The 26,437-nt window shown below is 39.2% G+C and overlaps 1 protein-coding gene across 9 annotated transcripts in view; it reads left to right on the top strand.

Annotated features, from left to right (window-relative positions):
* The first annotated feature begins 3,629 nt into the window (after positions 1 to 3,629).
* The window catches only part of bcas3 (BCAS3 microtubule associated cell migration factor), a 308,540-nt gene continuing 285,732 nt past the window's right edge, over positions 3,630 to 26,437 (top strand). For 8 of the 9 annotated variants that reach the window (XM_035623527.2, XM_035623523.2, XM_035623525.1 and 5 more), the window contains exons 1-7: positions 3,630 to 3,740; positions 5,512 to 5,605; positions 5,840 to 5,894; positions 7,192 to 7,267; positions 7,880 to 7,986; positions 16,326 to 16,407; positions 20,921 to 20,993. In XM_035623527.2, coding sequence (XP_035479420.1) covers positions 5,535 to 5,605; positions 5,840 to 5,894; positions 7,192 to 7,267; positions 7,880 to 7,986; positions 16,326 to 16,407; positions 20,921 to 20,993 — 464 coding nt within the window. In that variant the 5' untranslated portion in view covers positions 3,630 to 3,740; positions 5,512 to 5,534. The remainder of the gene's footprint in view (positions 3,741 to 5,511; positions 5,606 to 5,839; positions 5,895 to 7,191; positions 7,268 to 7,879; positions 7,987 to 16,325; positions 16,408 to 20,920; positions 20,994 to 26,437) is intronic. The other variant, XM_035623526.2, reaches the window with a different exon arrangement.

Genomic DNA, 26,437 nt, shown 5'->3' with positions numbered 1-26,437 from the left:
CTGTCCTGCCATTCTGTATTTATTATTGATTATCATCCTCTGTACTTTATATATCTGTCTATATCCACCACACCTGTGCAATTGTTGTCATTGTGTGCAATATACATCTTTTTTTTGAATCCAAACCATTCACAGTTCCCCATACTGTATAGATTATTGTAGCTTTTTACATTTGTTCTTCTATTTCTAATTTTATATTTTTTATATTTTCTATCTCTTCCGTGAGGCCCTTTTTACTCTTTCTGATGCTGCATTCTGGTTCCCAGAGTGGGACTAAGTCAATGTGTGTCAATCAGTGTATACAGATGTTGACTGTATTTGTTTCTTAAAATAATGATACTATACTTCTAATACTACTAATACTTATAATAATAATAATAATAACAATGTGTGTGTGTGTGTGTGTGTGTGTGTGTGCGTGCATACATGCACACACAGCCCACATATTATATTTATATTATATATATTATATTATATGTATAATACACAATGTTTGTGAGGAAGATAAATTCAAAAGATGTATCCTAAAACCAACTTGGCAAAACAAATAGACAAAAAACACAATGCAGCAGGAGACCCATGAGGGGCTGCACACAGGCATGCGCACACCAGCGTAGTTAAATGAGGCGTGTGATACACTGTAGTGGAATGTGTATGACAGTAAGACAGAGAATAATTGTGACTGAGATAGAGCAAATGATGTGCTGGAGGGAAGTAAACAATGCCAGTTCCTGTGATAGACTGCAGAACACTTTCCATCTCATTGACTTTGAATAATTTTTCACATCACATGAAAAGTAATTACATCACAACAACTCATGTTGAATGGTTACTTCCCTCTCTGTGTCTTTGTGTGTCTGGGTGTGTTTGTGTGTGTACACTGTCGAGTATCAATGCCGGTCAGAGATGTCAAACACGAGCACATCCTGGACTCTACTATGTGGAGCAGGTTTTGACTATTTTAAGTGTAGTTCGTAATAGTTGAAATGTAGAGATCTGAACCCTGGTAGAGTCTACATGGGAATCAATTTGAAAACGATATTCACAAGGGTCTGCCTCTTATCACACAGGTTGCACACTAAACTAGAATGGCACTCAGTAAAGCGCATACCTCAGCAGAGACCCAGCAGTTCCCTTAAATTCAATCTATGTCAAAAAACACCCCATCCCGCAATGTTGAATAATGTGATTAAAAAAATATTCTTTCTTTCTTGGCCCACGTGTCATCCTTGTAACAAGCTTCACGGATCTGTCTGTAGATAATACATAATCTCGCTAACAAACAAATAAACAAACAGACGGACAGGGGCTGTTGTAATGGGGAAGACCCTGCAAGATATCTGTGCTCATTAAAAAAAAGGTTACACAAAATAAGCAAAAATTACTATGTATCCTCAATTCCTTTGTGTAAAAGTCTTGATTGATTGATGAAAACGGGGACAGGAAAGTCTTAATTATGTTGCTGACTTTCTGTTGCTGTTCCTGATTTAATTTAATTACATGTCAACAGAATAACATACTCGGTTCCATTTAAAATGCATGGAAAGATTTTGATTCAAAGATGTATTATTAATTTCCCAGTCACAGCCTCTCAGTGAAAAATTCAGTGAGACCCCACTTTTAAAGGCCGGTGGCATGTTCTCTCTTTTTTTCCTTTAATTTTTTCTGGACTATACTATTAGCTTTAAATAGGCTCGGAGCCACACGCAAAATTTTAACTGTTGGATCAGAACCGATCCCAGATTCTGACAAACGAAAGATAAACATGAAAAAGGGATTTGCCGAAACAATAATGTGAGCAATAATCTCTACTCAAGCCCTCAAATAAATAACATAAACTATGTGTTTGAACTGATTGTTTTTCTGGCAAAATTATTAAACAGAAAATATCTGTACATTTTTAATGGAACCGTGTTTTATAAAATCTAATCTTCCTACTCTGTTCACAATTTACCCTTCTATCTTCCTCTCTTCCTGTCCTACTCCAACAAATTTACCTGACTGCGGGCGCTCACTCGTTAAATCAATTAGATCTCGCCACAACCTCTGTTAGCCAGTCATGTCATTGCTGCCAGCATTAAAAACGAGTCCTTTTTCCTGCTGCTGTAAGCTGTCATTTGAGTGTGAGATCAGTGCAAATGACAAACGATCACTTTACCTTTTTAAATTTCCTGTGGTCATCAGTCCAGCTCCAGGCCGCTCTATCTCTCTGCCCCTCTGTATAGGCTACTCCTTCTCCTCTTTCCAGATCCATCCACTCCAGAAGCTGCTCCTCCCTTTGGGACTGGCTCTGGCCACAAAAGGGAAACTGAGAGAGCAGGTCCTTCTCAGGCTTGTCAGTATCAGAGGAGAAGCGTCCGCTCTCTCACTCAGTCTTTGTCTCATCGAGCCTCGTCTGATACACCGAGCCAATCTGCTGTGGGCAAAACTCTGTCCACCACTATGCAGTCTCAAGCTACATTCAAGCAATTGACTCGCGCTTACAGGCCCTGGAAGGACTTGAGCCTATACCTCCTTCCTCATCATCAACCCTTGCCACCATCCAAGTCATAAGCTGCAGCCTGCCTGTGTTCATTCAGCATCCCTCTCTAGTTTCTATGCACTCATCTTAGATCAAAATGCTCCATAGTAAAGACTACAGTCTGTGAGCACAATATCCTACTATCACCCAAGTGTGACAAAAAGATCTGTAGAGACTAATCATAATTGAGTCTCTGACAACTTTTGTTATCTAGCATTATGTAACTGACAAACTTAATTCCAATTTTAACTCTTATTGGCAATCAATTTTTTTTAGTTTCAGTATTTTCATTTGTGTCCAAGCCTACAATAACGCCCATTCTGTTCCTGTCAGATAATTTGTCCAGTTCCACCTTTCAGACTAGTAGTTTAACACACATATATTTGGGACAAACAGTTGCTGAGAAAGTTGGTATAGCATTTTTCTTGTTATTGCTGATCTTTCATAACGTTGCTTACCAGTGTTACTACATTTTGCTCAAAAAATATATTAAGCACAGATACAAAGGTCACCACTGAGGTTTTTGGTATAATACATGATAGTTTGTCTAAAGGTTCCTATCCTGGCATTGAATAAAGCATTTAAAGCTCATCCTTACATGCCATTCATCTCAAGGCCCAAACGTACATGTGTCACTTCTTTTATTGAGACAGAAGAACTGATAAACCCTCCTGCTTGCTGCAGGACAATGGCAAACGGCTCCACCCAGCTTTAACCTGAAATATCTCATCACATAAGAAAGTGGAAAAAAATCTATAAGTGGAACACAGGGCCTTCAAAACCAGTTCCCGTTAATTTACATGAAATGATGTTTTCAGTCTATACTTTGTTTTTGTTGCACAAGACTGAGAGAATCATGTTATGTTCCCACACTACAAAGCAACCTCGTGAGTCCACATGGTGAACATATAATTCATATCGCAGAATGATTCTATATAAACCAGACAAAGACATGAATACATGCATCACTGTAAACACTCGATAATAAACAGTATTTTATTTTGGAAAATTGCCGTGTTTCTGATAGGTAACACAGTCAACAGTCCCGCCCTTGCTGTCGGTTGATTGGGTCGACTAGAACGTTTCTGTGCTCTGATTGGCTCCCAGTCACAGCGACGCAGTTCCGCAAATCGAGTCTGTTTGTGTTTTGACATTTTTTGGTGGAGAGCACCACAAACCCAACTCAGAACCACGGGGACTGTCAGCGTTCAACGCCTCGGTTCGTAACTACAGCCACTTGACAACAGCCTCCTGCCGAAATACGACACGCGCATTTCCTGCTTCGAGGTCTCAACTGTGCCCTCTCATCACTTCCAAGAGAGTTATGTCGGCTAATGCTAGCTCGACGAGTTAGCTGCGAGGTCCTCATCTAAACCAGTATATCTTTAGCATTAGCCGATAGCGGCATTGCGTCGACTTGACAGTTGTCGCAAGTGCTGCCTGCGTGGGCCCACTGGTCGTCAGTCGTGCCAGCTAACTGAACGCATGTTCAGGATATGACACCGGGGCTAAGGCAGTCAAGCTCCTGAGTGTGCTATGCGAGAGAAGCCCATCTGTCGCCTGCGCATGGGACCGCTGGTGACTCCACGTAGCCCATAGTCTCCTCTGTTGTTGTCTGGTCCGGGTTTCGCATTGATTCACCATGCATTTTCTATTGCCAGCTGCAGTTTTAGATGTTTTAAAATGGTCGATTTTCATAGAACCTAAGGCAGGGCTATATGAATGTGTGAAACAAGGTGGAAGATGTTAGCGCTGCAAATAACTATTATTTTCATTATCGATTAATCTGTCGATTATTTTGCTCGATTAATCGCTTAGCTGTGTGGTCCATAGCATGTCATACAATGGTACAAAAAAAATAAAAACCTCAAGATGATTTGTTAAAGATATTTAGTTTACTCTCATAGAGGGGCAAAGAAAATGTTCACATTTCAGAAGTTGAAATCAGAGTCTGTCTTTCTTTTCGTGAGAAGTACTTCGACCGATTTATCGATTATCAAAAACAGTCGTATCCCTTCAGCGTCTTCTGGATTTGCCAAGGCGGATCTCTCAGAGGTGTTGGTCGGAGACTTTGCAGTCAGATTTTGGAACTTATGTTGGGTCCTGTTCCCTTTTACAGATTAAAAGCAGTTGGGCGTTGTTGTCTTTTATTGCGAGCTCTTGACCTAGACCCTGAGGGTGATCGCAGATGCACTGCAGGAGGCTTATTTCAGTCGCCGTTTGTACACACTTCCACTTTACGGCACAAACGTTAGGTGAAGCCTGTTGTAACATAAGCACAATGACTTGCTGAATTGAAATTCTGACCATCAGGCTTAGTTAGCGCATTCCAACAGTCCAGTCCAGTGACATTTCTGCTAAAATCCAGTTGTTGCACCATTAGAGCTGTTGTGTGGTGTTGATGACCTATTTTATCCACACATATATAGAGACATCTTAACTGACTGCACATCTTGCAACATCACATCAATACTAAGAAGAGCTGATTCCAGATAACATAATTCTTCAGCATTGTCTTCCACCCCGTGTTATCTCGTAACTTATACTATATTTTTTATTACATTCATTTCGCTGACGCTTTTGTCCAAAGCGTTTGCATATCAAAAGCAGGCAGGTGGCATTACGGCCTTGCGTAATTTTTGGCCAAGTCCTCGCTGGGAACCGAACACCCCATCTTCTGTACCAAAGTCAGCGATGTAGGTGCAGCTGTTTGTGATCCACAAATTGGGATATTGCTCTATTTTGAATGCTGTGATGAACTGCAAAGGTGCTTTGTGTATATTTGCTCCGATTTCCTCTAGTACACTGTACTAGAGGAAATCAATACAGATACATGTGTTGATACACCTGGTATCAACACATGTATCTGGATCAGGATACAGGCATTGTGTAAATGAAAAAACAGAACAATCTCAGAGCAAGATTGCAACTCATGTTCGTTTCGTCTGTGTGCTGCCATCATGTTAAATTGTCTCTTTGTTAATTTTCAGGATAAAAACAATCAGGTGACAAGATGGCGTCAGACTCTCCGCGCAGACCAAGTCGCTGTGCTGGAGGGGTTTTGGTGCGAGCACAAGCAGCTACGTAAGGACAGAAATTGTCATTTTATCAGTAAAATAATTCACTGTCACAGCGTTAAATATTTCCCCGCTTACATTTGATCTTGTATTTTAAACCAATGCAGGTGCCCTTTGTGTAGGTTACTAATACTGTAGTATTACTTTCAATATCCCTTATTTGTGAAGTAGTTTACAGCTATTACTGTGTTGTGTGACTAAGTCATGATCATAAGTGATGACTCACTTGTTGCTGTTACAGGGAACAGTCTTACATGGAAAGTGTGGTGACCTTTCTGCAGGATGTCGTCCCTCAGGTATGTCATTCCGCAGTTAATTCACTCCTGGTAACAGCTGTAGGTTGTATCTTAGATTTAAATCAGTTCAGTGTGTCTTGACTATGAGGTAACGAGACAGCTACACAAAGAGTCCCCCTCCACTCAAAAAAGTGTTTTCTTCGACTTGTATCTGAGCAAATGTTGTCACTATTGAGGTGTTTTTCACATTCCTGTCCTGTAGTAGGAGATTTCTGTCCTAAAATGTGACCGGATGGGGTCTTTAAGTCGTCAGTGACATTCCACAGTTGTTTGATTGACATCTGACTGCGCACAAACATGATCATTTTCCATCACTATAAAATTGCACAGTAATGTGTTGATCAGTACATAATTTAATCTCAGTTTGTAGTATGGAATTGTTTCACAGCAGTAGTGTTGAGGTGTAGGAGCTGTGAGCTCAAGTGATGTATTTAGGTACATCTTTACAAGGGATGGGCATCGGAATTGTTCAGCCGAATAAGTGTAAAGACCGAATCATTTGTATTTAATAATGTTTTTAATGACGCGATCAAAATCATCTGCTGGTATAATGTCTGCTGGAATGCAAAAAAAATGTTCAGTGTTATATAAATATTTAATACCACCAATAGGAGAGCTGCGCTCCTACAGCAACAGGCGTACCAGAAAATTTTACACAACATTACACTGCGCCTTTGTCCAAAGCGACTTACAATCATTGAGGCAGGTAGTATTAAGGGCCTTGCCTTAGGACCCACACAGGAATGACCAGGAATCAAACCCCGACCTTCTGTACCAAATTAAGCAGTGTAACCCACTAAAATATACCATCTGCCCAGATGCAACATTTGTTTTCATGGTTACAAAAATAAAAGGTAGAGGCACAAAAACTACTTGGTTTGGTTGGCATGGAAAAGATTAAAAATTATCTCCGGGACACAAATAGACTTTGGTAATTGTATTTTTCATTTCAGTATAGCAGACAGCTGATTATGTAAAGGATTATTATATAAAGTTTCACATCTTTAATCAATTTCTATATGACACTGAAGTATGTGGCATTTTACCAAACTACTTAAGCTAATATTAGAACGATCATTTGGAGCTCTTATATAAAGAAAACATTGTGAGAATTCCAGCCAACCCACTAAACACTTAGTGGCTGTTTCTTTCAGTGTTCTCTCTTCACTTTTATTCTGCTACAAATTTTCATTTAATGGTTAATTAAATCTGAAAAGTGGATTTCGGTTAAATACATGTGGCTGTTTGATTTTTACTGTTGTTCATGCCCATTTACTTTTCAATGTTTCAATTACAGGCATATACTGGGTCTCCACTCACTGATGAAAAAGAGAAAATTATTTGGGTTCGGTTTGAGAAAGCTGACGTCAACGGTAAGTCTTTCACTTTAGTGTCAGACAACTTGAGTTTTGGTCAATACTTCACACTGATTAACCACACTTGTCTTTGTCAGCTGAGCCCTTCAGTTAAAAGCTATGATTGATTAATTTAACTCTGTTTAAAGAGCTACAGTATATGAGAAATTCAACAACAAACAAAAGCATCTCATCCTCATTGTGTCTATCTCAGTCTTGTTTCCGGTAATTGCTCACTGGTTAAAGAATCTACTTGACTTTGGTTTTAAATATGGTAGTGTTCAATCTCGGTGATCATTATCCTTTAACATTGTTATAAGTGGAATGCAATTAGGATCAGGAGAAGTGACACAAAGCTCCTAAACTAAATTGATAATGCTGAAGAATAGAAGATTTTTCTGAATGAAGTAAAAAAAAATAAAAATAGACTACATTGAGTTTAGAGGATTCAGAGAATGTGTGGTATGGAAAATAATCATTATATAAAACACATGTAATAGTCCAAGAAAGCCTAATGTGAATCTGTTTTAGGGTTCATCTCAGTGAAAATGTTTGTGATGTAATTCATGTGTTGGACTTTTCAACAAATCTTCTCATTAAACGTTATCATGTCTCCATTTGCTTTTCAAGACACTGCCCGCAACCCAGAGTTTATGGAAATGCACAGTGGTACCACTGACCCTCCCCTCTGCCTCATGATTGGCTACACTGACGGGATGCAGATCTGGGGCGTGTCTGTAAGTCCCACACCTCTTTTTCTCCATGACAGTGATTGATTCACACCAAAATCTCTGCATTTACTTTGTAATAGAGTTACTTGTGTAATATTTTGTCTTCCTTACAAATACCAAAAATAACCTTTTATGTATTGACCCACATGTACTAGAGAAAAGTGTGTTGACTTCCAATTATGTTAAGTCTTTTGTTAAAAGATATGCTTTCATGTTCAGTTAAAATAGACAATTGTGTTGTGACTTGAAAATGCTTAGTCACAGTTCCATCCATCTGTTTATGGCCAGCTAGACGTACTCGGGGCTTGAATGTTACCAAACCATGTTCACCTCACATGTTTCGAAATTCATCATGTGTTATTGTGTACTGTAAATGTTGTGTCCTTCCTGAGTTCAAAAGCCGAATGACCCTGAAACATGTCAGGACATGTCTGATGCTCTGAACCCACTGTACGGCTGAAGTATCTGTGTAATGTGCAGCTTTATTGTTTTTATTGGCAGTTTATAGCAGAGATATTATCACACTGCTAAGTGACAACAAAGCAGAAAAAAAAATCACGCATCAACTACTCAAAATAGGTCAAAATGTATGATTAATTCTTCCAAAAAAATGTACAGGTTCAAACCTTTCAAAGGTTTCTGAGATGTGCCCTCTCAAGTTAGTGCGTGATTGTAATGGGAAGCTAACTGTTACTCACATAACCAACATACAACTTGATAACAAGGTTATACAATTTTGCCGTGTACTGAGAAAAATCCAAAACATTCCCAAACGGGAGTATTTGTAAATCCTTCTCTGTGGCCTTTTTAGGTTGTGAACTTACTGCTGGACACCTGTTCCTGATCAAGCTCGATATCTCCTGCATCAAAACTGTGACTCGTCTCAGATTGTTTTGTTTCTACCGTGGTTCAACACTCAGACTGTTTCTTCTATGACTGTGTTCAGATCTTGTTCGGTGATTTTTTTCTGAAGCTGATTTTGTCTTTTGATCGTTCTGTTCAGTTTCGAAGGCAGGCAGTGGCAGGTATGAGTCCTGGAACTCAGTCATGAAACCATTGCCGAACTCACACTGCCTCGCTCATGCTCCTCTACCTAACTGCTCAACGTCGCCACCCTCATCTTCACCCTCTATTGCTTGAATGACTTTTAAATCTGTTAAAACTTTCATTGAGTCTGGTCGTCTGCATTTTGGGTCCAAATTATAGCTCAGCCCTGAACACTTTTAATTAGAAAAACAGACAAACTGAGCCCCTGAACTGTCAGTTCTCAAAGGTTTCTTGAATTATGTATAATTAATATATAATTCATATTTTATTATTATTAAATATTATAATATATAGCACATAACATAGATGTTGTACAATGTTTAATTTCTTGCATTAAAGTTTTAATTTAATTAAATATAGTGGGAATTAGTTTTGGACATATGATGGGGTGGGGGTATATAATTAATAATAGGATATAATAATATTTAATAATTAAATATTGATGAGCTGAACAAGACGAGTCACTTTGATGCAGGAGATAGCAAGCTTGATCAGGAGCAGGTGTGCAGCCCAGAGAGGACCTCAGGAAGACCACGCCCGGTGACAGACACACACACAGACACATAAAGTCTGTTTTTGTTGATAATGTTGTTCGCACCCAGTTAACAATATTCTGTCGTTGCCACGAAAGAACGCACTTGTGCTCAAAATAAATAAATAAATACATAAATTTCTCTTGCCCTGGCTATAACAACACTCGTTGGCAGTCAGACTGGTAATCTTACAGTTGGAGCTCTTGCTTTGAAAACCACCACATCCGGTCTGAGAATATGAGAAAACAGGCCTATTTATCATATCTGTTTTCTTGTTATTTCATTTTTTTTATTCAAAATAGAAAAATGAAAATGAAATACATTTTTTAAATTTTGCTCATCCCCTTTTGACCATGAAAAAGAAAAACGGCTTGTTTTTCAATTTTCAATTTTTTATTTTAAAACGAAAATCAAATAACCATTAGTTTTTGTTTTTTAATACCCGTTTCTAAAAAGAAAATCCAATGACCAAAACATACACGGACCATTTCAGCTTGACCTTCATTTGATAATCCCCTGAAAACAAGATTTAGAAAATGAAAAAAACAAAACAATAACCTGTATCAATTCAATGGTAATCAATGGACTGCATGTGGTTGTGTAACTTTCGTTGTTTAAATGCAACACATTTTGTTGTCCACTAGATGGCAGCATTGACCATGTTCTAACAGTAGCACTTAGTCTCCGCCCAGGGCTGTAACAGGTCCCTGGATCCTTCTCCACTTGTCTCTGAATAAAGGTGGAGGAGATAACAAGAAGGTGGCCAAATAACCGCAAAGAGTAGGAGTTGTGTTTTGGTTTATGTTGTCAGTGAGCAGTGACACAAAGGTTATGCTTTACAGCAAAATGGAGGGCGACCACTTAAAAAGCGGATTTTGGAAACAGGCAGAGTGGAAATGACGACACTTCAAACAGAGTGCTGGTCTTTAAATTGTGTTCAAAATGGAAGTTGTTAGTAAAATCGTTATTGAATCTTTATCAGTTCAGTACTAGCAGGTTGACCAAGTGGCACCGACTGAAAAACTCATGCATGCACTATCAGCATCAAATCTGAGCTTAACAAAACTCGCATCAAATCGAATTCACACACTATGCAGACAGTTTGCACTTTATAAGGTAACCAAGCTGAAACTGATAAATCCTTCTCCATTAATGTTCTAATATGCATTCCATTTTTTTAGGTGTTCTTTCAACTTTATGGTCATGTATGAGAATGTAGTTCTCACACACACACACACACACACACACACACACACACACGCACACCACTTAATCAGCAAAGTGCATGATTGTCAACAATGATATTCTCTATTGTTGAGGAAAAACAGACGTGTCTGTGAGACAGAGTGTCAGAGAAATGTTTTTATGTCATTATAGTACAAGATAGATAATAACAGTATAATTACCTAAGTATTAATGATCTTCAGGTCGTTACAGGATAGGAGACAGGTCCGTTGACCAAATTAAAGTCCAATGTAACAGCACAGTCTACATCGGAGGAAACTACCACACATTAATACTGAGAAGAAGAATTTTTGTTTCAGTTTATTTAGTAGTTGCAGGGCTGTTGATTTGGACTGTGTGGGTAACATTGTGTCTTTTACTTGTAAATACTGTAAAGAACCTGAATTTCCTCCATAATACTGATCAGCTCACACTGTATGTCACAATTCCAATTTCAGCCCCCTCGTGATGTAATCTGAAACATGGCCATAAGATGGAGACCTTGTGATAATGAGAGATATACAGTAATGATGAGGGTGATTTAGGTTAACGTGACCTTTGTTATTTACAGATCAGATGTGCACCACAGAGAGCCAATCACATATTAAACAAACCAATTAAAACAAGCGTCAAAAAGCTTTCAAACCATAGTTACTGCACAGCATCGTGTTCATTTTAGCATGTTGAAATATTTTTTTCAATTCAAACATATCCTCATGACTGGTCTGATGTTAAAACCTTAGAACCCCTTTTCTGGTAGCATGGGTAATATGTCTCATTTAAATAAAAAAGGGGTCTTTAAAGTCAGTCTTGGAAAATCATTAGAAGATTTCGTGTGCTCTGTGACTTAACAAATTACCCACAACCGTGCGATGGCTTCGCTCACCGAGTATCACCTTTCATGTAGGGGCCGTCACTGAAACATGCAAACTTCACATACATCCTGTGAGATCTAAACACACCAAAGTCCTTAATCAGTCTCTTTGTAAACATCCATGGGCCGCGGGTAAAAGGACACACTCTGACTTTACCCGTGAACACACACATTGGCCACTGTGATGTGGCAACTCCAATGTTGCTGGTAGATTTTCTCTTGCAGTTGTTATGGTGCAGCAGAGGATTACTGCTGTTACACACCCAGTAAAATATACTGTAAACCTAGCGAGGCACTTGAATCCGACACCAGTTCTGATTCACACAGCTCACCATGGCCTCTTATCACATGCCGTCCTACCCCATTGTTTTCTTTCAGTTTTGAAAGTTTACTGGATTTTCTGGGCTGTGTTTTTTCCCTCCACAAGGTTTTAAGTAAGCACTGAAGGTGCCTCGCTTTCTGGCTCTTGAGTGGCCGTGAAGTGTTTGTGACAGTTGCTAAGCCGACACCCTCTGTAATGGCCCAGTGGAGTATGAACATACACGTGTACGCACGCTTTCACACACTCGTGAGATGGAGACTCCTGACTAGTCATATGGATGCTGACAGAGGTGTTTAGGCGAGGAAGATCACTGTCGCCTCACACTGGAGAGGTGTCGTCCACCACAGTCCGATAAGAGGCAGACTGTCATAGACTAATTGCCTGTCTGCATATGTGTTGAGATGAAATGACCTGCTGGGAAGACAGGTGTCTGCGGCAAGTGTCAGTGTTAATGCATGTGCTGGGGACAAAAATGTCTTCGTCCATAGTCCTTGTTTAGGCCTGAGAGACCTTAATATGTGGCATAAAATAAAAAGAACATTTTTAATACAGACACTGAAGCATTAGTGATTTTTATACTGCGAAAAATGGTTTTATAGAATATAAACAAGTTGTACTGATTTTAACCTACTTTCAGCTAACAAAAGTGTAGATCTGTTTGGTCCTTGTAGTTCTCTATCATTAATTCTGAAGAGTTGACACTTAAACCTGACATTTAGATACTAGATATTCATATTAGGATTAAAAACTACAAAGCTGCACAGTACAGTAGGGCGGCTCAGGAGGTAGAGTCGCTCAGCCACCAACCCGAAGGGTTCGATCCCAGCTTCCCAGTCCACGTGCCGTTGTGTCCTTGGGCAAGAAACTTAACCCTAACTTGCCTCTGACGGCTCTTCCGACAGTGTATGAATGTGGCAGAAAAATGCGAGATAAATAGCAGCTCTGTATGAATGGGTGAATGTGACTTTCCTGTAAAGTGCTTTGAGTGGTCTATATGACTAGAAAAGTGCTATATAAATACAGCGCTTACATTTACACATTTAAGTGTGACCTCAAATGATTTTCATTCAGCCAATCAACACTAAATAAAGTGTGTCCGATTTCAGGCTTACGTTGACAGTTGCAGTATGTTTAAGTTATATGAAAGCTGCTGCTAATAAATTTGATATTTGAGTATTTTTAGGTGTATTAATGAGCGGTAAATTATAGTGGCTAGTGGTGCCCCTGTAACCCCAGTCCTTCCCTTACCTCTTATATCCGTTTCTTCTTAATCTAGTCTCTTAATGTAACCTGTTTTAATGTTATTGTAAGAAGTGCTGTCAACAGTGTGGAGATTTCGGTAACTCTGTAGGCTGTACAGCTGTTATTCCTTTATAGATACCTGTTTGATGGAAATGATGAAAGTGTTTCGCATCGGCTGTAAACTTCAAGCCTGGGCCCTGAAAATTATTTTAATGTGTGGAGCAAATGACTGAAATGGAAATAATATTTTCAAACAAACCTCTGTGGAAAAGAACAGCTGAAAACTTAATTACATGTATTACATAATATTTAACGGACAAAATTAACTCCGGGGTTTTAAACAAACACAAAACACATGAGATCCCTAAATGCTGCAATTTCAACTTGTTATTGTTTTACAGTTGCACAGCCAGTTAACTATTTATAATCAGTGTAGACATGATGAACTCTACACAACCTCTTCTCTTTCAAGGTGTCATCTGTATCTTTATCACCAGCATATGTATTGTCTGTCAATTAATGAGTAAGATCATGTCTGGATACCTCACCTAAAAAACAGTTAATACTTGTTTGCTTTGCTTCAGCCTCGGTCCAAGCTTGTGAGTTTAAATATTGCATGTTATGAAATCCCACAGGCACCTGTTACTGTATGATCCCTAAAGCACCTGCTCCCTCCAAACATCCAATATGTCCATCACTGTGTAAGTGAGCGCACTCACTTGTGAATATGGCCCAGATATCAGTTCACAGCTTATGGCATTACATTTGAGAGATTAAAACAGAAGAGCAGACACCGTGATTCCACAAAAGCATCCGAGCCACAAATGAAATGAATATAATGAATATCTGTATGCAGGGGAAAACAACTTTGAAAAAGCAATTTGGCATATTGCATACGCGAGGGACACTAATGTAATGGTGGCAATGTTGTGGATGGCAGTAGATGTCACACAGAGCCATGTAAAACCAGGATGAGCAGTGGGGTAATGCACAATAACCCGTCGCATTAACCTCCGGCCCTCCCCTCGTCTCATTTTAATCCAGCAAATTCCATTATTCCACTCGCAGGTCCATTTGCCTGTATAGGAATCCTACCCTGCTGCCAACTTCCTTTTATTCCTGCTATCAGTGCTCGTATAGCCTGCTTGTGTCTCCAGTGTTAATCTACCACTGCTGGGCCTTAAGCACTTTGAATAAAAACGCACTTCCAAATCCGCCACTTTGAAAAGGCTACTAATTGCACAAAAGAGCGATCATCCCCTCAGATGGGTTTAAAGTCTTAAAACAAACAGATTAAATCACTAGTAAAGTGATAATGCAGGTTTCAGTGTAATTTAACGCACAAAAGAATAACAAAAGTGGGGCATTCTGTGCTTAGAACAACGTGGCATTACACATGCTGAGAGCCACGCAGGCCATTGACCTGATATAGTGGCATCGCATATGAACACATGAAGCCTCAGCCGAGCCAGACACCCCCCCCCCCCCTCCACACACATACACACACACACACACACACACACACACACACACACACACACATCCATTAAAGTGCTGTAATAAAGACCAGAAATGTAGCAATCTTTAAAATCCTCTCTAACAGGACGTCCTTTAGTGTTTATTGGTAAAAGTCAATTTTCAAGCCTGTGGAAATGTGCTGGAATTCACTTGTTTGATCCGTGACGCTTGTTGATGAACAGAAGTTGTAGTAGGAGATTCACAACTATTACATTCAGTGACAGTCAAAAAGCAATAAAACAAACAGCCTTTTTTATTTGCTGACCATTTTTTATTTAGTGATGATGCATTTTTCTCCCAATAATTAGCTACGTGTTTATAGTTCTGGGTGTTGAGATAACACACACACACACACACACACACACACACACACACACACACACACACACACACACACATACGCACATTCAGTCAGTGCCTCTAAACTATATCCTTTTATGATTTTGCAATTGAAGTTAAAGGTAGTCTTGGGAAATGTTAAGCTCTGTTGGAAACACTGGTCAGAGGGTTTCTCGTGCTTACAGTCAGACTGGGACAGAGACATCATGGGGCTCCTTCCCATTTGGCATTAACCCTTATCCCCAACCCTTCCTCGTTGGCTCTATTGCAGTAAGTGTAGGGAGCTTGTTTCCACTGTGATGCTGCTGGGCCTTTTTTTCTGTCCTCAGTAGATTTTACTTTGTGGTTTGGCTGGAACTTTAACCACTAGACGCCCTAGCTCCCCCGTCCTCCATCTTTGCCTGCCCTTGTCTCTCTGTGACGAGTCGATTCCGCACAGTTGGAATGGATTATTTTTCTTACAGTGTGAACAAATGATTATGTGTCCTTGTGCTTTTTTGTTCGGCAGAAATCTCCCCAGACTTATATCCTTCATGGTTATTTCTCACATTATTTTTCAAATTATGGAGACTACAATGCATACTGGTCCCAAGGTAATTGTTTATTAATGCCAGAAAAAGGTGGTGTTTTTTAGACACACAGCAAACCACAGGAAAAGATGCTCTCAGAGTTAACCTGCAGATTTCTTGACGGCGATCAGCGCTATGGAGCAGATTATTTATGAGCAGGTCCCTGCTTTGATTGTCTTATTTATGTGCTCAAGCATGCATGTGACGCAATACACAATAGTGCCAATGGTTTCACACTATTCCACTGACCTGGAAGTGGCCGTAATATGCCAAAAATGCAGTAATGAACCAATAAATGCAGTGAAGAGCATTGCTAACATGAAAAAAGTACAGGATTTTAAATATTCAAAATATCAGCTTTGCAAATGTTTTATGCGGAGGGCAAGGCCGTCAGAATTGTCACAATTGTTTGACCTCAAGGACACACGATTCATCTGCTAACAGTAACCATAAATATTGCTTTTGCTTGTTGGCAATAAATCTCCAGAAAAATGAGACGTCTGTAAATACAGCCACAAGTAGACAACATCTCAGGCTTGCGTGATGCTGAGTATTTGTTTTAAGCTAACTTCCACTCAAATGTTGCCACTCAAATTGTCGAGAGCAAGACATCGTCCCTGATGATCCTGATATATGAACTAACATTGATTATTTTTAATACAAATTATTTCTTTCAGTTGGCAGGGGAAGCCCAGGAGCTGTTCTCGGTGCGCCATGGTCCTGTGCGAGCTGCTCGCATTCTGCCAGCACCTCATATCAGTGAGTACCTTACATGTACCATTATCTTAACCCTGCATCTTTTTTCCCAGCCAGGGAAGTACATAACTTGCTTTTCCTTTACTGTTTCATGTATTGGTATTGAAGTAGGATCATTCACTGGTTGAATGATGTTATTATGTTTATTCAGTTTTAGTAATGATACCCTTGTGAGTTGAAATCCTTTTCAGATTTAAGGGGATTGGTCCAACAGGTTGTGAATATACACAGAGTTAAATCAGAAGATTTAGTCCACTCTCATGGCTTTACAGTAAATAGGGTGCTACAGTGAGCACTTTCTTGGCTAACAGCTAGCCTGGCTCTGCCCCCCCCCCCCCCCCCAAAAAGAGAACCAGCACCGCTGAAGCTTCCTAATTAATGAGTTACATCTTGTTTGTGTGCTTTGTACAAAAACCAAAGTATAAACTTGTGGTTTTACAGGCAGTAATGTGAAGGACTATTTCTCGGCTGGGAGCAGTCACTTCCTGTCGTTATTGTGAGGTTACCAGGCTATTATTGGAGTCTCAATTTATGATACAGATGAGAGTAGTTCATTAGTGAATAAGAGAAACTAATGAACAAAAAACCCCAACTGTTCTTTTAAAGGCCACATCACACCGGCTGTTTTAGATTTGTTGTATGCAACTACGCAGCTCCAGGACAGCACGGCTAGAGTAAAAGTAATTCGTTTTTTACTTGGACTGCCACTACAATTGCACTCTAAGCGTTATTTTTTAACACTTTATCTTCCAAATCCACACTAGTAGTGTGAGTGTTTTTATGTATAATTTTAATCTATCGGTCCTAGGAGAAGAAAAACACATTGGTTAACTTGATTTTTTGCTTTCAAGGTCGACACTTAAAATTAAATTTTGTATGGCTCATCCTAATGCAGTTTTGGGTTTGTGGGCATTTTAAGTGGTGCTATATCATTGAAATTAAAGAGTGCTCCATGCTGCCTCATCCTAATGCTCAAGTCAGTTTACGATTATTGTTGGCCTGCTCTGAGTCAGTGGTGGCAAGCCTCTGAAGTCAGTGCTTCTTTGCTGCCAAAGCTCTGCTGGAAACCTCTCTCTGTGCCGTCACTGTTCTGTTAGCATCCTCACCCTAACTCCTGTAAAATGAAATCTTCTTTAAAAGATTCTGCAATATTTTGTTCAGTTGACATGTACAAGGTTTCTCATATGCTATTTTGCGGCATCTATTATATGTATGTCTTTATAGATGCAATAAAGGAAGCCATTTGTTCATTGTAACCTATTCCATGCCTTCCCCGAGATTTTGGTTTCGTCCTCACACTGTATCTGGTGCTGCATAATGCCAATGCCTAGAATCCTCAAACATTAAAAATGTATATACATTTTAGATCATTTTAAATAAGTAGGGGGTTTCTTTGTAGCTGCCATTTTGCAGCAAAATCAAGCAGTCACACTAGAAGGCTTCTAAAATAGAAAAGACAAATTATTCTATCAATAAACTATGATGTAATACTGACAGAAAATGTCTTGCATTAATAGTAAGTGGCAGAAGTCATTCTGGGAAAGAACAGCCAATGCATGCAGAAGATGACAACGGTTTGAGAAATGTGAACATGATTAATATTAGATCATAACAGATAATCATAATTCAACCCCAGGAATGCATTTAGTGTAACAAATTGATGATATCTAACAGAATAGGAGTATTTGATAATAGATGCCTTCAGTATTTGAGCGTCTATGTTTTGTCCCTTCCCTTTCTCCTATTTAACGTTACTTTCTTACTGGTATTAGTGGCTCCATGGTGCCAATATTTTGTTAGTTGGAGACATCTTATGTTGTGTAGAGTGTCATTATAAAACTGTGGTGGGGCAAATATAGTATATGTTTTGTGCATTAGCATATACACAACTGGTATGCAATGCGCCAATGCTTTTCATTTAAAATGCTTTTACAGGTTTTTTTTCACTTTGATTAAATGGCCTATGACAGTCTGCTTGGATTTTGCCAAATGAACTTTAAAGGACTCAGAGATAATGAGGAAAAATATTATCTTATTTGGTGCGACAACAATGTAACCCTTTGGAAACAACTCAAACTGTCATCATCACCTCCTCACCTGGCTAATACCAGTAGAAGACTGATGGGAAACAGCAAGACAATGACCTGAAACATACAGCCAAGATGATGATGGAGTGGCCTCAGGACAAGTCTCTAACTATCCTTCAGTAGCCAAACCAAAATCCAGACTTAAACTAAACCCCATACAACATCCATGAGAGACCTGAAGATGGCAGTTCAAATGCTTACCAGGCGATGTTACAGTTTGAGAAGATGAATCAGGAAGAATAGGATAACCGGTCAAATCCAGGTGCAAAGACCCAAGAAAGATTTAAGCCGTAATTTCTGCCAAAGGGGTTTCTACAAAGTACAGTGTGAATGCTTTTGTAAATGAAAGATTTTCATTTTCATTTTCAAGTTTTCATGTGCAAAAAACCTCTAAAAACATATTTACAATCAGTCATTATATAATATTGAGTGTAGATTGATGAGGAAAAGTTTCCAAGTTTAGTTTACAATTAAATCAACAACACTTAGTGAAGAAATTGTTAATCTAAAATTTCTGCTCCCACAACCACTTATTCTGCTTATGTTTGCTTAATGTGATAAGAAAATGAGGAAAGATTTTCACTGGTTGTGCTGTCATTTTCAGACACTGGAAATTAAACACCACTGTTCATTTTCAGAAAGCCGTCGTGCAAATGGTTTAGTTCTTCCACTGATTAGATCCTTTCCAGACATGAAGTTTAAATTTAATCTCTGCAGGTGTCAATCAGCGCTGTGAAAGCTGCCATATAGCTTTGCTGGTTTGTGGCATTTTTTTGGTGAGAAAAGCGCCTTTTTGTTCTTCATCCATGTTCCGGTCTTTTGGCAGATTTCAACTACACACAATGGCAGCATTTAAAGAGTGTTGGAAGTGGATGAAAGCAAACCACAGTAATATGAAGCAGCAGATAGCCTCGACACATGAGGAGAGCGATTCTCTTGGCAGAATATAAATATGAATTGTACTACTGAAGGGAAGGACACTGATTGCAATCTGTTAGGGCGCAAACAGTGTTGCACTGTGGTGAGCCATTAAAAGGCCAATTGTCTGGGATGCAAAGCTGTGGGTGGGCAGACTTAGAAATGCCCGAAAATAGGTGTTGAATGTAATAAGGCAAGGTTCCCCTTTCCTAGAATAGTGTAGGAAGTGCTGCTTTTCTAAAGGGATTAAATGAGTTTATCCAGATCCTCTGTGGAGTTAACAACTTATGATCTTCCGCTGTCTTGCAACATGAGGCAACATTGTTCCTTTGAGTGATAACGAATGAGCATTGAGTGAACATGATTATATATTGTAATGTGTACTGTAAGTTCTTAAGCCTTTTTTCAGTGGAGTTGAGTTTATATGTCTTCACAATAGAAGTACACTTGGGATGCTCCCACACTTTCCATGATGTTTTTACAATAAGTACGTTGTCTGTGATGGTAAAATTGCACCCATTCTACATCCTTAGATTAAATCATGCTGAAGTCCACATAGAAGCAGGAGTACAGGATAGTTTTCTGTCCAGTCGTGTTTACAGTCATTACCAAATCAAAGTTCATTCACAGTTGCATTTTTTCCCAGAATGTTTTTTGTACCATTTCACTATGTCTCCAAGAGTCATATTTATGTTATGGCACAATATCTTGAGAGGTACTGATGTCTGATGACAGAAACATGAAAGAGGAAAAGACCTTGTTGGGAGTGTTAAAGGCTGGTAGGGAAGGCACTTTTGCTTTCACGCCATACCACAGGAACTCAGGCTGATTACTGTCAAGCCTCAAATTACAGTCCTCTTAAGGGTAACATCTTCTTCAATCTAAGGACCCTCATCCCCTCAATCCCCTGATCCACTGCTTGTCTTCAAGAATGACACAATTAGGGAAACTATGGGATTGGTCTACTTAATGCAACATGTTTTCTCTTCTTTTAAAAAAAAAATGCCTGTAATACTATGCTGTAATTCCACCCTGAAACCCCCAAAACCAACAAGGAGATAAAAAGAAAACCAAACTCACTTTTCAAAATTCTGAAGATTTCTCCACCTTTCTTTTATATCCCCCCAGTTTTTTCTTGAAAACCTTTTTTTTTCTTTCATTATTTTCCCTCAAGTTTCCTTTCAAAAGCTTACACGGTAGAATATCAGAAATGGGTATAGTTTTTAATAACGAAGGGATCCAGTGTTATGTTCCAGTAGCTTGCACAACAAGGGGAAATTTTTAGTTGGCGGGGGCGTGTCTCCTGCCATCATAAAATTTTGATGACCATAACCGAATTACAGGGCAACAGTAGTAATGTAATCAGCACCTTTCCTGTCATAGTAATAGGCTGCCTGAGGGTGGGCAGTACTAGAGGCCTCACATGTTCGTTTAAAGAATGTCCCTCTTTGTTTTGTGCAGATCATTCTGTTTTTCATTTGCTTCTTTCTCTGACTCCTCTTCCTCCTCAGGTCCTCTGAAGATGGACATTTTTGCTGACAAGAGGCCCCTGCTGGGGGTTTGCAAGAGTACAGGGTCTTCTGGGTGAGTTCACTCATCACAATAAAGCTATATGTAGCATCCTCTGTTGTCAGGTATAAGCAAGATTCCAACCAAACATGATAACAGTCGCAGCCACTGATTAGAGAACCATCAAACAGATTTGATTTTGAATTTCCCCCTAACCATGTAGCAATGAAGACAAATATTATTTGGAATTGGCTAAAGCATATACATTGAAAACACAAAGGGGCCTAAAATTGAACCAGGAAGGATGCCACATTGTAATGTGTGTTGAAGACTAGGAGTTCCCTCTTGAAACAGAAGTTTTTTTAAAAATTCTATATTATCTTTCCCCCTTTAAATGAGTACACCTTGTCGTGCACTGTAATAGGAGCTAGATAAGCCAGTCACTCATGATTAGTTGAACCATATGCCACCAGGAATCGTACACACTACACTTGTACATAACAGAAACATTATTTCAAAATAATAAATAAAGCATTCATTATTTTTGTATATTTGATATATTAACTTTTTATTAACAATTTAAACATGGATTACATTGGATGAAGGTGGAATAGTGGAATTTAAAATACTTTATACATATACTGTAATTTTACACAATATTGTACATCAATTGCATCAAGCCTGACTGACTGCAGTTGTCCCTCCCTGGTATTATCATGTGAGTTCTTGCATATACATGCAAAGCAATGATTGCTGCCAAGTAACACATCTATATCCAAACCGCACTCTTAATTTATCCCTTCAAACAAGCCATGGAAGATATTGATAACGCAACTAAATGTACACTGACTAAACCAACTTCTTTGTGCTGTTTGGTCCGTCAAAAGAAAAATGTTTCACTTTTTCATTGTTATGAAGTACAAACCCAATATCTGAAAGTGATTTTCAGTTAATAATAACGGACATCAAAAAAATGTCTTATCATGAACCAACTGGAGCTGAGCCAGTGATGTAGTAACTGATTCTTGGAATGTGAGCAGTACCTGAACCCCCCATAGGCAGACAGAAGGGAGAATAAACAGATGTGTAGATCCCTGAGACTCTCTGGGTTTGGGGCTGGGGATGTCATGTCTTTGTTTAGTGGAAGAAAGTGATTTAGAAAGTGACAGACCCGAAGGCATCTTTTACTCGCCTCCTTATACCCAGCCAATGCTTTTCCCCTCTCCCCCTCCCCCATTTACATGCAGCTCTTCCAGAGCAACACAAAATTTAACTCAATATATCCTCCCAGGGAAATGAAATAAGGAAGTCTGACTTCAGCTGGGCCTTGATGGAGACCACCTCCTTGATGTTTTCCAGGGACTGCCGCCCCTGTCTCTCTAAAGCCGTTACGGTTGCTTCTGCTTTTCCTATGTCCTCACTGACTCTGAGACAGGCAGCGCTTTGACGGTTTGGCGAATCACCCAGGCGTCGCTCGACACTAATGCTGAAAACATGCACTGTGTTGAAAAGCAGAAACCCTGACCTCTGGCTGAATGGCACAGCCCGGTTCTTCCCCCTACAGAAGTGCTTGGTAAATAACACTCTGGTCAAAGATGAGAGGGAAAAAGGCTTCCGGGTGCAGCGCTGTACTTTCCATTGGGCCTTGTTCATAAACTTACTAAGGTCCTCACACAATTTTTAGCATATAATCATTTTGAAATAACAGCTTTTGTTAACCACCAAAAAGGATGCCGTCTTGACACTTAAATGGAAAACAGATTGGAGCCTTGGCCGCTACAGCAGTGCTGGTTTAGAAGTTGGGTCAGTCAGCTCTAGGCTTAGATTACAAGATTTGCAAATTAAAGGAAAACCAGAGAAGGGAAAAAGCATGTGTGCCGAAGCCCTGTACTTGTGGATTTCCAGCCAGGCACACTCAACATAATTTTATCAATGGAACGGATTATGCGTTAAGTCCAAACAATGCATGGATCCAGTGACTTTCTTGACAGTAAAGCTCTATATGCGTCCCTTTCACTCTCTGCACCAGTGCCAGTGGGCTTTGAGAATTAGTAAAGAATGCTGGTGCCATTGCAGATCTTGGTGTGTCTGCTCACATTTCTGGAAAGGATTTGTGTTTCCTTCCCCTAACTTGTTGTTTTTATTTTCATTTAGTTTAATTACATCCATTGGTATTAAAATTGTGGGAGATTTAAGGCCACTCTCTCAGCGAATGCAAATTTTATGGTCAAGTCAGAGGAAACTTAACAGTTTGTCGCAGTGCACACACTTCTTGGGCAAAAGTTCAATGATGAATAAGCGTGCTTTGTTCTATGGAGTTTGGGAACTGTGAGTGACATTTTCAACCTCTGACTAACCCCCCCACACCAACCCCCACAACATCTCCAGATGCTGAGAGGATGTGCTTCTTTCTTCTTCCTGTGCTGATGACTATTTTCAGATATTTTCCGATATTATGGATCATGGTCACCGTTGTGGCTACCGATGCCTTTTTTTTTTCCTGGAAGGACTATGCCCGGTCTTTAATCTGGTTCATGCCATCAATGGCCACTTTTATTCCTGTCTCATATTTATAAATTCTTTAGATACAATTAATTCAATTCAATTTCATTTTGTAACCATTAAATGCTCAATTAAGAGTTAAAAAAGTTAAATTAGGGATTACTGAATTTATTCTGATTTTGTGGAATCTCAGAATTTAAAGAGTTAGTCCTGATGAAATATGATGTCAGTGTTGCGCCTTTTTTAACAGTCATGGTGGACCAGTGGTCCGAGATCACATTGTTGTTCAATTTGGAACAAAATAGCAGCAATTTGACATGCAACGTCTAACTTGCAGTAAATGTATCACAAGAGAAACACTTGTGTGCGGCTTCAACCAGACAAGCATAGCGAAACTGCAAGCACACTGAATAATTTATTTAGAAAATAATCCTCTTTGTGTTTTAAAGTTTTTTTTGCCCTCCTCTACTTTGCTACCTATACAGTATTTTACTGTTCTGGAAACATTAAAGTAGCATGTATCTATTCTGAAACCGAAACAGTTATACCAACATCTGAAATCTCATACTGTGACAGGACAATGGGACCACAATACTCCAACCTGCTTCTTCTGCTGCCTGTCATTACTTTACTTGTGTAAAAAAAGAAAAGAAGCCATCTTTCTTTTCAATTAACTTTACCATAACAAATGCAAATTACTGAATTATTATTCAATTTAAAGTTGGGGCAAGCTGCATGTTTTAAAAATATTACCCATCACCTATGTTAATGTTATCCAACTGCATTAATGTCTATTAAGAAATTATATCAAAATTAAATAAAATATGGCCATTTTCCCCTTAAAGTCATGCAGTGAAATAATGCAGGTTGTTAATTACATGTTTGCTTGCAGCAAATTCCACTTAGCCCTCACAGACACACACATTTGATGGCAAAAGCCCATTGTGGCGCTAAGCCCTTGTGTTTCAGTGCATTTTCATTACAGGTTTTTCTATGTAGACCGGATGCATCCGTCTTCTAAAGTGTATGAAATGGAAATCATCAAGCATTTGTATAAAACGACCCACCAGATTAAGGGGATTTGGAGAAGTGATGCTTTTTATCCTCCATGAGGTTATGGTGTTCTTCACTGTCACATAATGACCACCCATGGACGCACGCACACACATGCTCATGCTGTCAAAGCCTATGCTTAGGGCAGATGCTACCAGCAGTTACTCAGGGAAGTTGTAGAGGCAAGTCCATATACATTTAAATTATATTTTTACTGCCATCATGGTTTGTTTTGAAGCTATTGATTATTTGATTATCGTGCTCTCAATGTTCAGAAAGGACGACATACCGGGATAGAATCCACAGACACTTAAAATATATTTTTCTATCGGAATTTCATGTTTACCAAAGGGAAAAAAAGTTTAAATGAAATGTATGAGGGCCCTTTTGTATTAACCCTGTGTGGAAACAAGAGTGGTTGTAATCTGGTCTTCCACTTCCCCTTTTTTCATTGCTCCACACACATACACGTGTATATACACTTGTTCAGTGCATAGGCAGGACTGCGCGGCTCAGGCTTCATTCCACATCGTTTATTTTGACTTGCATGTCTGTTTTACGTCTGCCGAAAATGTGTTCTGCCTCGTCTGTTTTCTCCCTTCAAATAGGAAGCCAGATTCAACTCAGTAGTACTGGAAGTGGTGCATATAAACACATCCGACAGGCTGAATGATTAGTAATGACTTTTCAAACCTTAACCACATCCCCGTCCCCTAAACCTGCCCTCTGTAATTAATATTTTATTTTACTAGAGTCAAAACTTTCCCTTTCGTCTTTACATTTAACCAACTATATAGCTGTACCAATATAGCTTTCTTAGACTGTGGATGAAACATATTGGTGTAATGCCTTGGCTATGTTAAATCGATAATTCTTACCAGGATTCTTTATTCATCAGTCGACACAAAGAAGTCATTCTTAAAAAACCAAAAGTCTTTGGACTCATTTTTGGCCCTACTTTTAGTGCAATTATAAACGTTTTTTATCAAGCTTTTTTTATTCAGAAAATGACTCATCTCAACTAATATGTAGAAGAGCTGTAATAGTTTCCTAAGCCCTCCTCCTGCCAGGAGATGGTGTTCATACAGGCACATTTTGTGCAGCGAGAGATAGTAATCAATGACCGTGAGCCCATAAAAAATTTTTGCCACACAAGTTGTGGTCCTTTATGGATATTTATGACACTTTGTCTGTGTGCTGACTTTGGTACAGATGCAAATATCACAACAACTGATGGATAGCTATGAACAGAGATGGGTAGAAATGTCATCAACAAGCCCACTTGCTCACTGTGATTTCTGTGGACAGTTATCGGCTTTGTTCACAATCAACGCTCAATCGGACATTACACGAATTGTGTACTAGGGAGCTTGCAGGGTAAAATCCGTTTAATGTCCAATTCAATTGATTCAGACATTTGCATTCTCACATACAGCTCTTACGGGTAATGTCTAGAAGTTAAGGGTTGCAGTACTTGTTTGAAAGCAGCTTTATTGTAGCTTCAACTTTTAGCAAAATTCATAATTCTGATACACTTGATTTTAGAGCTGCAAGTTAATCGATTAATCGATTAGTAATAGGAATTCTCTGAATTCTTCTGGTTTCTTTGCTACTCTATGACAGTTTAAGAAATATCTTTGGTGTGTGGACAAAGCAGAACATCATCTTAGGGTTTGGGGAAACACAAGCAACATTTTTCACCATTTTATGAAATTGATTTCACTAAGCCTAGTTTCCTGCCTATTCTGTGAGCCAGGACCCGTATGATAATGCTTACAATGTACAAAATAGACTACAGGGACACAATTGGTATTTAACATACTGTTACCCTGTCATGGATTAACCTTCCTTGTGGTCCCTTAAGAACATCTGCAGAATGTTGCTTTGATCAGCCCTTCTCGTGTAGACTGCAGGGCCATATAACTCGATCTCTTCCTTTGACACAAAACCATCTTCCTTTGCAG

This window comes from Scophthalmus maximus, chromosome 11 (genome assembly GCF_022379125.1).
Source record: "Scophthalmus maximus strain ysfricsl-2021 chromosome 11, ASM2237912v1, whole genome shotgun sequence".
In the NCBI taxonomy this organism is placed as follows: Eukaryota; Metazoa; Chordata; class Actinopteri; order Pleuronectiformes; family Scophthalmidae; genus Scophthalmus; species Scophthalmus maximus.
Note: the sequence above shows the minus strand (reverse complement) of the source record. Positions and strands in the feature narration are given on the sequence as shown.